Source organism: Pan troglodytes, chromosome 6 (assembly GCF_028858775.2).
Source record: "Pan troglodytes isolate AG18354 chromosome 6, NHGRI_mPanTro3-v2.0_pri, whole genome shotgun sequence".
NCBI classification, from domain to species: domain Eukaryota; kingdom Metazoa; phylum Chordata; class Mammalia; order Primates; family Hominidae; genus Pan; species Pan troglodytes.
In genome coordinates this window covers 97142964-97159413 of record NC_072404.2, presented here as the reverse complement: position 1 = coordinate 97159413, position 16450 = coordinate 97142964, and the positions used below count along the sequence as shown (strand labels likewise).

The 16450-nt window shown below is 35.3% G+C and overlaps 1 protein-coding gene across 8 annotated transcripts in view; it reads right to left on the bottom strand.

Annotated features, from left to right (window-relative positions):
• The window catches only part of RUNDC3B (RUN domain containing 3B), a 208551-nt gene that overhangs the window by 48270 nt on the left and 143831 nt on the right, over positions 1-16450 (bottom strand). For all 8 annotated transcript variants that reach the window (XM_063814671.1, XM_001163673.8, XM_009453495.5 and 5 more), the window contains 2 exons: positions 13156-13324; positions 5965-6122 (listed from right to left, as the gene is read on the bottom strand). In XM_063814671.1, the coding sequence (XP_063670741.1) occupies positions 5965-6122; positions 13156-13324 (327 nt within the window). The remainder of the gene's footprint in view (positions 1-5964; positions 6123-13155; positions 13325-16450) is intronic.

Genomic DNA, 16450 nt, shown 5'->3' with positions numbered 1-16450 from the left:
AAAGGTAGCTACAGAAAAGGGTCATATCACTTACAAAGGGGATCCTATCAGGCTAACAGTAGACTTCCCAACAGAAACTATACACGCCAGAGAAGACTGGGAACATATTTTCAGCATTCTTAAAGAAAAGAAATACCAGTCAAGAATTTAATATCCCACCAAACTAAGCTTCATAAGAAAAGGAAATGTATAATATTTTCCAGACAAGCAATCACTGTGAAAATTCATTACCAATAGACCAGCCTTGCAAGAGATCCTTGAGGGAGTTGTAGACACAGAAATGAAATAACAATATGTACTACCACAAAAACACACTTAAATACATAGCCTGCAGACCCTATCGAGACTAAAAAATCAAGACTACAAAGCAACCAGCTAACAGCACCAGGATAGGATCAAAACATCACATAGCGATATTAACCATGAATGTAAATGGTCTAAATGCCCCACTTAAAAAACACAGAGAGGCAAGGCGGCTAATAGAACAAAACCCAACCACTTGCTATCTTCAAGAGAACCATCTCACACATAATGAAACCCACAGGCTCAAAGTAAAGACATGAAGAAAGATTTACCATGCAAACTAAAAACAAAAAAGAGCAGGGGGTCCTATTCTTATATCGGATAAAGCATACTTTAAAGAAACAACACTAAAAAAGGACAAAGAAGGTCATTACGGTCGTTACATAATGATAAAGAGTTCAATACAACAAAGACTTAACTGTCATATACACACACACACACACACACATGCACACACACATACACACACACACACACTGACATTGGAGCACCCAGATTCATAAAGCAAGTACTTCTAGACCTACAAAAGACTTAACCACACAATAATAGTAGTGGACTTCAATACCCCATTAACGGCATTAGATGGATCATTAATGCAGAAAACTTAACAAACTCTGGATGTAAATTTGACTTGTCCAATTGGACCTAATAGACATCTAAAGAATACCCATCAACCACACAATATACTTTATTTTCATTGGCACACTGAACATATTCTAAGTTTGACCACATGCTTGGCCATAAAGCAAGTCCAAACAAATTTCTAAAAACCTGAAATCATACCAAGCATATATGTGGACCACAGTGGAAGAAAAATTGAAGTGAATAGCAAGAAAATCTCTCAAAATCACACAATCACATTGGCACCAAACAACTTACACCTGAATAACTTTTAAGTAAACAATGAAGTTAAGACAGAAATTTAAAAATTCTTTAAAATAAATGAAAAAGAGATACAACATACCAAAATCTCTGGGATGCAGCAAAAATAGTGTTAAAAGTTTTTATCACTAAATGTTTACATCAAGAAGTTAGAAAGATCTTAAATCAACACTCTGACATCGTACCTAGAGGAACTAAAATAACAAAAATAAATTAACCCCAGAGCTAGAAGAAGAAAAGAAATAACTGAAATCAGAGCAGAACTGAACAAAACTGAGACACAAAAACCTACTCAAAGGATCAATAAAACCAAACATCATTTCTTTGAAAGGATAAACAAGATTGACAGACTGTTAGCTATTATCAAAGAAAAAAAGAAAGAAGATCCAAATAAGCACAATGAGAAATGACAGAGTTGACATTACAGCTAATCCCACAGAAATACAAAATATCTTCAGAGACTATTACGAACAGTTTTATGCACACAAACTAGAAAATCTAGAGGAAATTGATAAGTTGCCGGAAACACACAATCTCCCAAGATTAAACCAGGAAGAAATTGAGAACCTGATCAGAGAAATAAGCTCTAAAACAGTAATAAGAAACCTACCAATTAAGAAAAGTCCTGGACCAGATATATTCATAGTTGTATTCTACCAGACAAACAAAGAAGAGCTGGTGTCAATCCTACTGAAACTATTCCAAAATACCAAGGAGGATGGACTCTTCTGTAACACATTCTAGGAAGCCAGCATCATCTTGATACCAAAATGAAAGACAAAACAAAAAAGGAAAACTATAGGCCAGTATCCCTAATGAAGATAGAGGAAAAGATACTTGATAAAATACTACCAAACTAAATCTAGCAGCACCTCTAAAAGTTAGTTAACTATGATCAAGTAGACTTTATTCCTGGATGCAAGGATGGCTCAAAATAAGCAAATCAAGAAATGTGATCTACCACATAAACAGAATAAAAAACAAAAACTGTATGATCATATCAATAGACATAGAAAAAGCTTTCGATAAAATCCAACATCCCTTCATGATAAAAACCCTCAAAAAACTAGGTTTTGAGGGAATGTATCTTAAAATAATAAGAGCCATCTATGACAAACCCACAGCCAACATCATACTGAATGGGCAAAGGCTGGAAACATTCCCCTTGGGAAGTGGAATAAGACAAGGACACCCACTCTGGCCACTCCTATTCAACATAGTACTAGAAGTCCTAGCCAGAGCAATAGGAAAAAGAAAGAAATAAAAAGCATCCAAATAGGTAAAAGAGAAGTCATATTGTCTCTCTTTCCTGATGATATAATTATATACCTAGAAAACCTTGACGGCCACCAGCAGGCTCCTAGAACTGAAGAACAACTTCAGTAAAGTTTCAGGGTATAAAATCAATGCATAAAAATCAGTTGTACTTCTATACACCAATAACGGTCAAGCTGAGAGTCACCTCAAAAACACAATCCCATTTACAACAGCCACACATGCACAAAATACCTGGGAATACATCTAAACAATTTGGTGAAAGATCTCTACAAGGAGAACTACAAAACACTGCTGAAAGAAATCACAAATGACATAAACAAATGGAAAAACATTCCGTGCTCATGAATTGGAAGAATCAATACTGTGAAAATGACCATACTGCCCAAAGCAACCTACAGAACAAATTGCATGATTGACTGCTATCCCTATTAAAATACCAACATCATTTTTCACAGAATTAGAAAAGAAATTCTAAAATTAATATGGAACCAAAATAGCCAAATCAATCCTAATAAAAAATAACAAAGCTGGAGGCATCACGTTACCCGACTTTAAACCATATTACAAGGAAGTCTACAGTAACCAAAACAGAATGGTACTGTTACACAAATAGACACAAAGTCCAATGGAACAGAACAGAGAACCTAGAAATAAAGCTACATACCCACAATCCATCTTATCTTTGACAAAGTTGACAAAAATAAGCAATGGAGAAAGGACTCCCTATTCAATAAGCGGTGCTGTGATAGCTGGGTAGCCATATGCAGAATAATGTCACATATGGAAAAGAATTTATGACTAAGTCCTCAAAAGCAATTACAACAAAAACAAAAATTGACAAGTGGGACCTAATTAAACTAAAGAGCTTCTACACAGCAAAAGAAACTATCAACAGAGTTAAACAGACAACCTACAGATTGGGGAAAAATACTCACAAACTATGCAGCCAACAAATGTCTAATATCTAGAACCTGTAAGGAACTTAAATCAACAAGAAAAAAACAAATAACCCCAGTAAAAAGTGGGCAAGGGACATGAACAGATACTTAAAAGAAGACATACAAGCAACCAACAAATGTGAAAAAATGCTCAACACAATAATTAGACAAATGCAAATCAAAACCATTCTGACACCACTCAGATGGCTATTATTAAAAAGTTGCAAAACAACAGATGATAAGGCTATGGAGAAAAGGGAATGCTTACACTCTGTTGATGGAAATGAATTAGTTCAGCCACTGTGGAAAGCAGTTTGGAGATTTCTCAAATAACTTAAAACAGAATTACCATTCAACCCAGCAATACCATTACTAGGTATATATCCAAAAGAAAATAAATTGGTCTGCCAAATAGACATGCACTCCTATGTTCATCACAGCACTATTGACAATAGCAAAGTCATAGAATCAACTGAGGAGCTCATTCACAGTGGATTGGATAAAGAAAATGTGGTACATCAATACCATGGACTACTATGCAGCCATAAAAAAGAATGAACTCATATCCTTTGCGGCAACATGGATGCAGCTAGAGGACATTATCCTAAGTGAATTAATGCAGAAACAGAAAACCAAATACCTCATGTTCTCACTTATAGCTGGTAGTTAAATAATAGGTACACGTGGCCATAAAGGTGGCATTATTAGACACAGGGGACTATGAGAAGGGAGAGGAAGGGTGGGGGGTAAGGGCTGAAAAACTACCTATTGAGTACTATGCTCACTACCTGGGTGACAGGATCAATCATACCGCAAATCTCAGCATCATGTAACATATCCATGTAACAAACCTGCAAATATACCTCCTGAATGCAAAATAAAAGTTGAAATTTTTAAACTAACTACTTATAAATTACATGTTAATTAATTTATAAGGAACAGAAGGAACAGCAGTAACTATATAGAAGAGAAAAACACCTTAACCAAATGATTAAAATTAGTATCATTAATAAAGGTCCAACAGACTATGTGCCTCTGGGTATCATATCCCCAATAGAACATAACTACTTATGTTGTAATCCAGCCAAGAATGGATAAGCTCATTCTAATCATAAGGAAAAAGTAAAGAAACACAAATTAAGGGACATTCTATAAGAATTCTAGCTAGTTTTCTTTAGAAATATCAATCTTATGCAAGAAAAAGACTGAAAACTGTTCAAAGTTTAAAGTGGCTGACAACCACATGCAAACACAATCCTGAATTGGACCCAGTACCAAAGAAACAAAATTTGTAGTAAGGGACATTATTTAAACTTTTGACAAAACTGGAATATGAATTATAGGTGAAAGTATCGTATCAATTTAAATATCTTTAATTGACAACTGAACTATGATCATATAAGAGAACATTTTAGTTCTTAAGAATGACACTGAAGCAGTAAGAAATGAAGGACCATAATGTATGCAACCTCTCAAGTGGTTAAAAAATGTATGTGTGTTTAGGGAAAGGGAGAGAATTATAAGGCAAATGTGGCAAAATGTTGAAAATAATGAATCTAGGAAATATCATATGGGAATTCTTTGAACTGTCCGTATAATTTTTCTGAAAGTTTGAAATTATTTCAAAATAAAAAAATTTAAATTATTTAAGATTAAATATTAATATGTGAAAATTTTCACAAAAAATTGAACACAGCAAGCCTGACAAAATATGATTAGTACAAGTGCTTTGAACAGTGACAAGAGGTTTGTACCAGAAAGTAGCTTATTATACTGCTTTCTTCATCAAAAAAAGTCTTGCTCTTAAAAAATAACTCAGCTATCCTAAACTCTGCTTAGTGACATTCTGGTACAACCTAGTAACAGTTAATATACCAGCACTATACTTTGAGTAGCGCTAGTCTAAATACCATCTATTTGTAATCAATCAATCAATAACTACTTTAAGAACTATACATATGCATTTGGAATAATATACACCAAGTTATAACCAGTTTATGCTGGGTAACACAACTGAAGGTAATTTTTATTCTCTTCTTGTATTTTCTTATTCTTATTCCTTTTTTTTTTTTTTTTTTTTTGACAGAGTTTTGCTCTGTCAGCCAGAGTGGAGTGCTGTGGCTCAATCAGGGCCCACTGCAGCCTTGATCTCCTGGACTCAAGTGATCCTCTTGCCTCAGCCTCCTGAGTAGCTGGGACCATAGACATATGCCACCATGCCTAGCTAATATTTTGTATTTTTAGTAGAGATGGGGTTTTGCCATGTCACCCAGGCTGGTCTCTAACTCCTGGGCCCAAGCAATCTGCCCAACTCAGCCTCCCCAGTGGGGGGATTACAGATATGAGCCACTGCACCAGGCCTCTTCTTGTATTTTTTTAAGTTTCTGCAATTAACATGGATTACTTTTGTAACAAGAACATAAGTAAACTTTCAAAAAAGTGTAGGTGAAAAAGAATTTAACAGGCAATAAGATTTCTTGGAATTTGCCTCCTGTATCAAAACACGACATTTTGTCTTAATGTTTACATACTACCAACATTTTTCTAAAAGGCTTGTACTTACAGCTGATCTTGAAGCTCCACAATTATATATTCTAATTGTTCCTTCTCCAGTTTATGAGCCAGATCAGAATCTTCAATCCTTTGAAGTAGTATTTTATTCTGGGAGACAGATTCAGATAGTTGGTTCTCTCGAAGTCGTAAGAGTTCTTCAAGGTAACCCTGGAAATCCAGTATCATCAAGATATAGAAACTGCAAAATTCTAATACATATCCTGAAGATAAATGCTGAGTAGCTTAAATGCTATTCCTATTTATATTGTAATGAAACAATTTCAAAGCATTACTGATAAATTAGTAAAAAATTTGTCTTAATTGAATATAAAAATTTAACATATATTCTCCATTATTTAAAACTCTTCTCTAAAGTTTGAGAAACTGTAATTTGAGGCAAAACTTAGTTAAAACATTGTAATTTCTAAGCTTCACAACAATTGCATGACTCCTAGCTTCAAAATACAGCCCTAAAAACAGAATGACCAATTAGAAAGTTGCTTCTTTGTGATTATTTTTCAAAAACACATAGACATTAACATTTTAGCATTAATATGTTAGTGAGAGGTAGTATAATTTTGGTTAGGCCTGCTGGCCTAGTGTCATATTCCAGTTTTACCACTTATCAGCTATGTGTCCTTGGGCAAGTTACTTAAGCTCTCTGTGCCACAGTTTCACCATCTAAAAAAGCAGGACCCATCAGAGTATCCTAGTTGGTAGGATTAAATGAATCAATACAGATAAATTGCTTAGAACGGTGTCTGGTACACTGCATGCAATGTATAATTACTAGCTATTATTATTAGTAAACACGTAATAGATATAAGACTTCTTGGAATAATCTCTTAACCTTTTACTCTTTACTTTCTCTTTGTCCTTCTGCCCTGCTTTCTGGAAAAACTTATTGAATTTATCCTCAAACCCTTTGTACTAAATTTCTGAATTCAGGAAATCATATATTTAATTTTCAAAATCTTTCCTGTTTTCTGATTGTTCTCTTCCCATGGCATTCTATTCTTTTTAGTTGCAGTGTACTTTCAAATTCCTCTAAGGATTATTAATTAGAATCTTTTTAAAGTATTCTTCTATTACATGTTATCCTATTCATGTGTCATTAATAAACTTTCACCTATTTTAGATTTATGATACATGTTAAGAGTAGGTAATACTATTCTTCAAGAGCTTATTTTTTATATTTTTTTCTGATAATTCTCAAATGTTTGTTCTTCTATAATAAAATCTCAGAAGTTAAAGTTAATTTTTATAAATGAATATTTCATATATATACAGCTTAATATAAACAATATATACTCATAAACATTAGTAATTAAAGAATACTCACATATCCACCACCTAGATTAATCACCAATACTTTAAAAGTCAATATAATGTCTTCCTTGATTGCTCCTCTTCAAAGGTAACAATATCCTAGATTTGTATTTATTATCTCTTTACTTTTCTTTCCAGTTTTACTACAAATATGTGTCATCTTAAACAATACGTTGTTTAGTTTTGCTTGGTTTTGTCAATATCCTTTTGAAAATGTTTTGTCTATATTGATGAGCCTAGCTATAGTTCATTTGCTCTAAAAACTGTATAGTATTCCATTGTATGAATATTGCAGTTTATTCACTCTTCTGTCACTGTTCTCTCAATGACCATTTGGATCACTTTAGGTTTTTCTTAATATAAACAATATTGCTGTGAACACACTCTGTTATGTCTCCTGGTATGCACATCCAAGAGTTTCGAGGAGATATATCTAGGAGTAGAATTCCTAGGATATAGGCCATGCATATCTTCACATTTACTAGATACTGCTACTGATATTGCCATTGTAGTAATTGTTCTTACTATTGGTTTTATACTAATCACATTCCCACTTGATATTATATTCACATGATCTTATGTTAGTATAAGAGTTATACTGGGGTTCATTAAATTCATTGAAAACTATTCCTTCTTTTTCTAGTCTCAGGAACAGTCCATACATAGGGATCACTCCTACAGTTGTGTGCCACTTAATGATGGGGATATGTTCTGAGAAATGTGTTGCTAAGCAATTTTGCCATTCTATGAACACTACAGAGTGTACTTACACCAACCTATGAACATTACAGAGTCTACTACACAACTAGGCTAGATGGTATAGCCTATTGTTCCTAGGCTACAAACCTGTACAGCATGTTACTATACTGGGTACTGTAGGCAATTGTAATACAATAGCAAGTATTTATATATCTAAACATAGAAAAGGGACAGTAAAAATATGGTATAAAAGATTTTTTTTTAAAAAAGGCACAACTATGTAGGCCATTACTGTGAAATGGAACTTGCAGGACTGGAAATTGCTCAAAGTGAGTCAGTAAGTAGGTAGTTAGTGAATGTAAAGGCCTACAACTACTGTACACTACTGTAGACTTTATAAACACTGTACACCTAGGCTACACTAAATTTATTTTTATAAGTTTTCTTTCTTCAGTAATAAAATTAACCTTAGCTTACTATAACATTTTTACTTTACAAATTTTTAAAAATCTTTTTGACTCTTTTGTAATAAAAGTTTAAAACATACATTGTACAGCTATACAAAAACATTTTCTCTTTAACATCCTTATTCTATAAGCTTTTTTTCTATTGAAACATTTTAAAAACTTTTTAACTTTTTAAACTTTTCTGTTAAAAACGAAGTCACAAACACACACATTAGCCTAGGCCTACAACACAGGGTCAGGATCATCAATATCACTGTCTTCCACCTCCACCTCTTGTCCGACTGCAAGGACTTCAGGAGCATTAACACATGGAGCTGTCATCTCCCATGATAACAATGCCCACTACTGGACTACCTCCTAAAAGACCTGCCTGAAGCTGTTTAACTTTAACTTTTTTGTTTTTTAAGTAGAAGGAGTACATTTAAAAATAATGACTAAAAAGTACTGTATGGTAAATACGTAAACCAGTAACATAGTATTTTATTATCATTATCAAGTATTATATACTTTCCATAATTGTATATGCTAGTTTTAAATGACTGGCAGGGCAATAGGTTTATTTACACCAGCATTACCACAAACACATGAGTAATGCACTGTGTTACAACATCACCATGGCTACATCACTAAGTGATAGGAATTTTTCATCTCCATTATAATCTTATGAGACCACCTCATATACATGGCCCATTGTTGGCCAAAACATTATTATGTAGTGCATGACTATATTTGGTAGAGTCACCAAAACAATACATAATAGTTTTTTTTGGCGGGGGATTGGAAAGATTTTAAACTACTTTTTCAATTTGTTAAATGGCTATATATCAGTTTTGATAAGTACTATTTATAAAAATTCTTTGTTTTGCAAGGTATTATCATAAAATTATTAAAATATTCTCTAATAATTATTGGGAGAGTTTCTCCCACATTTATGTTGTGCTGTCTATTCTTCCATTCTTAAGATTATCTGTGCCTTAATTTTTTAAAAAAATTATTCTTGCTAGAATTTATTTCATTAATTTTTACAAATAATTATCTCTTGGTTTTGTTAATTCTGTTTCTTTTTTACTTCACCAATATCTATTATTTTATTACTTTCCTTCTTTTTGAACTGGTTTGGTTGTTCTTTGACTACTTCTTGGATACTTATCTCTTTAATTTTCATTGTTTCTTTTCTAAATATCTAAGTATTTCTACAAGTACTATACAAGTTGTGTGGCAACTTACAACGTTAATATGCATTATTTTCATTCTCATTCATTTTAAAGTATTCTATTTCCTCGATTTTTTTGACCTATAATTTAGACAATTTTTTCTTTAATTTCATGAGTGGCATGTGGGTGGTGCTAAACTTTTTGTATTGATATCTAACTTTACTGCACTATTCACATGACCTTACATTAGTATAAAAGTTATACTAAAATGATAATATTGTATCATTTCTTTGGTATTTGTGGACATTTGTTTTGTGACCTAGTGTGCTCCATAAAAAGATTGGCCAGGTGCAGTGGCTCATGCCTATAATACCAGCACTTTGGGAGGCCGAGGTGGGCAGATCACTTGAGGTCAGGAGTTAGAGACCAGCCTAGCCAATGTCGTGAAACCCCGTCTCTACTAAAAATACAAAAATTGGCCAGGTGTGGTGTCACATGCCTGTAGTCCTAGGTACTCGGAAGGCTGAGGCAGGAGAATCACTTGAACCCAGGAGGTGGAGGTTTCAGTGAGCCAAGATCGCGCCACTGCACTCCAGCCTGGGTGACAAAGCGAGACTCCATCTCAAAACAAAACAAAACAAAACAAGACAAGACAAAAACAAAACAAACCAAACAAAAATAACTCCACTATAGCTGTTACATATATGCTTGAAAAGGTTATATGTTCTAATTGTTAACATTTAATATATTTTAGATCAGGTTTATTAATTGTGTTAATCGAAGTTCACTATATCCGTTCAATCTATAAATTACTCTGAAAGACATTAAAATTTCTCATTATAATTATGGAATTACCAATTTATTCTGGACATTTAATTAATTTTTGCTTCATATTTTTCATGGATATATTGTTAAATATATGTAAGTCCAGCACTGATATATATTCTTTGTGAATGCTTACTTTTTTTTTTTTTTTTTTGAGACGGAGTCTCGCTCTGTTGCCCAGGCTGGAGTGCAGTGGCGCGATCTCCGCTCACTGCAAGCTCCGCCTCGCGGGTTCATGCCATTCTCCTGCCTCAGCCTCCCGAGTAGCTGGGACTACAGGTGCCCGCCACCATGCCCGGCTAATTTTTTGTATTTTTAGTAGAGACAGAGTTTCACTGTGTTATCCAGGATGGTCTCCAACTCCTGACCTCGTGATCCACCCGCCTCGGCCTCCCAAAGGGCTGGGATTACAGGCGTGAGTCACTGGGCCCGGCTGGTGAATGCTTACTTTTTAAAAAAAGCAATGTCTTTCTTTAGTCTTAATAATGCTTTTTGCCTTAATGTCTATGTTTAATGATATTGACATAAAATTCTTTTAGTTAGTATCTATCTAGTATATTTATCCCCCTAGTTTCAACTTTTTATGTCATTATGTGTTATGTGTCTCTCTTATCAATAGCATACAGCTAAATTTTATAATTATTTTTCAAAAAATCTAAGAGTTTATCTTAACTGGCAAGTTTCTGCCATTTACTTTTATGGTGGTGTTGACTCTTCTGGTTATACGTAATTTGCATTTTGCGTTCTCTTTTCACTATCTTTATTTTTTCTAATGTGCTCCCTTCTATTATATCAATCAAGCTTTCCTTATTTCTTTTCTTTCCCTCTACTGGTTTGAAAATTAAACATTCTACTTCTATTCTCTTAATTGCAACTTCTAAATGTTAATTTTGGAAACAGGCACACACATTAAAAAATGTCTCTAACCACCTTCACTATATTACAAAGACCTCAAAAGACTAGCTCAAAAGACTACTCAAAATTCATCACTTTCTAATTATTTCACCATATTTTAACTATTATCTACGTTCTTATGGTCATTTACATCTATTTCATCTATCTTAGTAGAAATACTATGTAATGGTGTTCTACTGTGCATCTCTGACTCTTTCTGATATTTTTAGTCAGTGTTTTAGTTCTGCTCTGCTTTCATCCTCTCAGTGGTGGCCTGTAGCTGGCTTGTATAGGCTCTCGAGAACTGATTGTTAAATTTCAGAAATTTAAGTCAGTTGTTAAACATTGCTGTTATTAAACATTAAATTATATAAATTTACAACTAAGTAAATTATATTAAACACAAAGGTAATAACTGCTCAAAATTCATCACTTTCTAATTATTTCACCGTATTTTAACTATTATCTATGTTCTTACAGTCATTTACATCTATTTCATCTATCTTAGTAGAAATACTATGGAATGCTGTTCTACTGTGCACCTCTTCCCAATTTTGCATTCAGTGATGTCATATTGGTAGCTTTAAATTGGCCATGATGGCAGTATTTATCCCAGAAAAATTGGCAAACACTACAAATGAGGGCTTCTGTCTCCATCTCCTCTAAAAGAGCCAGTTAAACATATTTCAGTGTACCAATGTCACCCCATATTGGTCATTATTTTTGCTATTGCATGTAATCAAGCTTTCTCTACAAATTTATTTGTTTACTCTGCCATTTTGCACCTCACTCCTACATTCTAGGTTCAATTTCCACCTTGAATGACAGGGACCTATACCTGCTGTTTCCCTGTTGGTGTTAAAATGCAAGTTTCTAGGTTAAGGAATTATGCCTTCACCCCCATCCCTGGGGCCTACAGTTCTCTAATATATGCACATATTCTTCTTGTGTTAGGTCTATGTTTCTGATCCCTAGTGAGTTCCTTTTCTTGAGACAGTAGCTCTGAATGAATCTTTTAAAAAATTGTATTCTACTCAGCATTTTCATATTTTTGCAATGTAGATACTTTCAGATTATCTTAGTCTGAATTCTTGCTGGTACCACAAGTCTTTAATAGCGCATGAAAAGTTTTCTTCATATGCATTATGCAAATGTTTATAGCTATGTAATTTGGATTTAAAAATATTTTCTAAGCAATAGCTATCTGTATAGATAAAATTATTTATATTTATAAAATTATGACAATTTCCCCACTGCATTTTAAATTTTTTGAATATTTCTATCACTAATTCCATTGGGCTTTCCTTATATATATATATCATCTATGAATAATGATATTAAAAGAAGACAAAAAGAGAAAAATAGAAAATACAGTAAAAAAGTAATGGTTACAAACTCCTTAAAATAATAGAGTTTGTTTTCTTTCTGTTATATACTCCACTTTGCCTACTACAGTGCTTAACACACAAGAGCTGCTAAAATATCTAATTTTCAAAAAATCAGATGTATGTGCTTAGGCAATCACTGCATTTTCACAAACCAATCATCTTTTATAAAATTTATCATAGAAACTAAAATCTCAAATACATAAATTAAGCTGCTTATTAAAATAATGGCTTGTTTTTATGTTAAAACATAAAATTGGAAAAAGTTCAACAAACAAAAGTATCTTCTACAGTTGCCTGATTTTTCATTAAGAGGAGGACAATTCAAAAACTGAAGAGAAGCAGCAATGGATAAATAATTTTATTCAGTTAAAAAATATTTTGGCAGTCACAGTTCAAAGGCAATAACTAGAATAAAATTAAGTATGTTTTGATAATTTTAAAATACCTTCTGTTCCAGGGTAAGCTGATACTTTTGTTTAACTCTCTTACACTTGTTGAACCAACTGTTCTCATCCATGAGGAAAGGAGGTCCGACATTCTCTGGAGTACTGCTTTCGCTACCACTGCTTCCCAAAGTCCTTAGCTCCTCCTCATCACTGCTGATACTATCAGAACTGGGAAGATCAAAATTTTAAAAAAAAGTTAAAAATATGTTCCAACTTGATTCTTAAACACTTTTACATTTGCAAGCTACGATGAACAAATTCGAAAATATTTAGTACTAAATACAAAATTATAATGATATTATAAAGATTTAAGCTTCCTGAAAAAAAAATGGCAAGTTAGCATGGGCTGCTGACTCCCTCTCGGAAACCAACCCTAGAGATACTACAGAAGTTCAAGTGGGTTTACAGATATAAGGTATTAAGATATAAACCAAGAATGCCCAAAAGAGAGAGAAAAGATTTCCAGAGAAGAGAAACAGAAACTCTAGATGCGCTGGAAACAGCCTTCTAACTGGGTTCCTTTCACTGCCCGAGGTGGATTGCTGCCTGCTCAATCTTCAATACAAGGCAGACAACAGCAGTTCCAGCTAATAACAGTGGGGTATAATACAGGGTAGTGTGTCAAGATCAGCTCAGCTTTAGCAAAGAGAAGATAACAACAGGTTCAGAAGATCCAGTCATTCCTAAGCATTTCCTACTGAGGGGAACAAGGACAAGCAGAGGTAGAGCAGAGAGAACATCTATCACAATCCATATCTAAAATTCCTCAGGATATGACTATAGAACAGAAGCAGAGCATAAGGTGAAAAAAATGGTAGAAGAGAAACTCAATAGAGATAAAAATGTGCTAAGATGATGGTCCAATTTAGAAGAAAAATATTGGTGTTAATTCATGGACACAGGGAGGGGAACATCACACACCGCGGCCTGTTGGCGGTGGGGAGCAAGGGAAGGGAGAGCATTAGGACAAATACCTAATGCATGCAGGGCTTAAAACCTAGATAATGGGTTGATGGGTGCAGCAAACCACCATGGCACATGTATAACTATGTAACAAACCTGCACGTTCTGCACATGTATCCCAGAACTTAAAGTATAATAAAAAAAAAAGAAGAAAAATACTGGTGTTAATATACTTAAAAATAAACATGGAAAAATAAAATTTTAAATATGAGCAATTATATTAACAAATAAGTAGAAGCATAAAAATAGTCTGTATTACCTTGAGAGTATTCAAAGAAACCACAATCTGTCAAATGAAGGAGCAAACAAAACAAAACAAAACAAAAAACAGCCAAACCTGCCAAAGAAAATTCAAAACAAAAAAGGAGATGGCAGAAATAAACCCTAGTACAAAAGTAATCACACACAATTTAAATGAGTTAAACTCAATAGCCAAACACCAGATGTTCAGGTCCAGTTAAGACAATTATATAAGGGGCTGGGCATATTAGCTCATTCCTGTAATACCAGCCCTTTGGGAGGCCAAGGTGGGCGGATCACTTGAGGCCAGAAGTTCAAGACCAGCTTGGGCAACATGGTGAAAACCTGTCTCTACTAAAAATACAAACAAACAAAAAAAAATAGCTGGGCGTGGTGGCACATGCCTGTAATCCCAGCTACATGGGAGGCTGAGGCATAAGAATCATTTGAACCCAGGAGGTAGAGGTTGCAGTAAGCTGAGATTGTGCCACTGCACTCCAGCCTGGGTGACAGAGAGACTCCATCTCAAAAAAAAGGAGTGGTGGTGGTTGGACAATAATGAGTGATCTATAAAATACACATGGTTTTTCTAAATATTTGGGATTTCTGATTCTATCATAATTGAAAAAAAAAAAAGAGTTCATTCAACTTTTTCCCAAGATGGCTGACTAGATACATCAGTTGTCAGTTCTCCTCAGAAAGCAGATCAAATTTATAGATGAATAATCATGGCCTGAGTGGAAAGTTGAGATAAGAGTGTTGAAACCTGTTGGAGACCATGCAGGAAACAGCTGGGAGGCAGAAAAGGAAGGCAGCAAGAGCCTGGGAGAGACTGATCATTAAGGAACTTGGAGTCCCATAGAAAGGGTAGGTAGGGGCATTTCTTTGCACCCCTCACCAATGTGACAAACTGCTGAGAAGTGAATTGTCAGAGAGCCCCTCTGCCCCTGCAAACCTGGGCAATTCTGCCAATAGTAATCTGGAAACATCCTGTGGGCAGAGCACCAGGTGGTCAGCTTGTGCAGCTGGGCTCACATTGCCCCCAAACCTGAGCTGAAGCAGTGGGTGCGATACTCGTTGTGCAACCACTGTGGGCTACTAGCCTGCTCAGGGAATCTCAGCCCTTGTGTCACTGCATCACCAGATTCCCCACAAACATTTCTCAGAGTCTTCTCTGAATCTGCAACCAGAGGGGACCATCAGGACCCTGGGGAGCTGCAGGATCCCTGGAGATCTAGTCCTCGGTGTGGGCCACTCCTAGGGGAGGGAGAGGTGCAGCCCACCAAAGCACTCACTGGGACAAAGGAACCAGATTGCAACTTCTCTCCTGCCTGAGAACCCCACATTTGTGACAAGATGGGTGACTGTGCCATTCTCCTGTGCCCTGACCTACTACTGCAGATGCAGCGAAGGCTTTTCCTACTAGAGGTTGACACAGGCACACTTGGAGACAGTACTATTCTCCACTAAAAGTGTGCCTATCACCTGGGCTTAAATAAAGGGTATGACTCACCTCCCTCTCCCTACACAGAGTGGCAGCATTCCTGCAATAGAGTACAGATCGCCAGCAGAGTTGTTTGTTTTCGGCTGGGTGAAAAGGTTTCTCCCTTGGGTTATTTTGTTGGTAGTAGACAGACAGGCATTTTCCACAAACCTCAGTTGCATTGTGGCCTAGAGATAAAGATAGTGTCTATCTAAACTGAAAGTTGCAAGCCCTGTGACAAGGGTGTGACAGGGAAGCTGATTGCATTCCTACCTGCCTAGGACAAGGAGCTGATGCAGTCCTCTCAACTCCCATCCCCAGAGACCTCAGTGCATCCTATCATGAAATACCCCCGCCATATGTTGGGGCTGGTGCTACCACTTGTCATCAGCATACCCCAGGGAAAGCTGGCTCTTACTCTGAAGTGCAACTTACTGAACTGGAGATTGAACTGCATCACCAAATAAAGAAATCTGAGGATAGAAGGGCATAGTGCTAGGTTATGAGATAAGTGCCCTGGGACCTACACACTCTCAGCCTTGCAGAAGATAGTGAGTTGGATCATATGACCAATACATTGCTACGACAAGTAGCATTTGAGAAAGCCA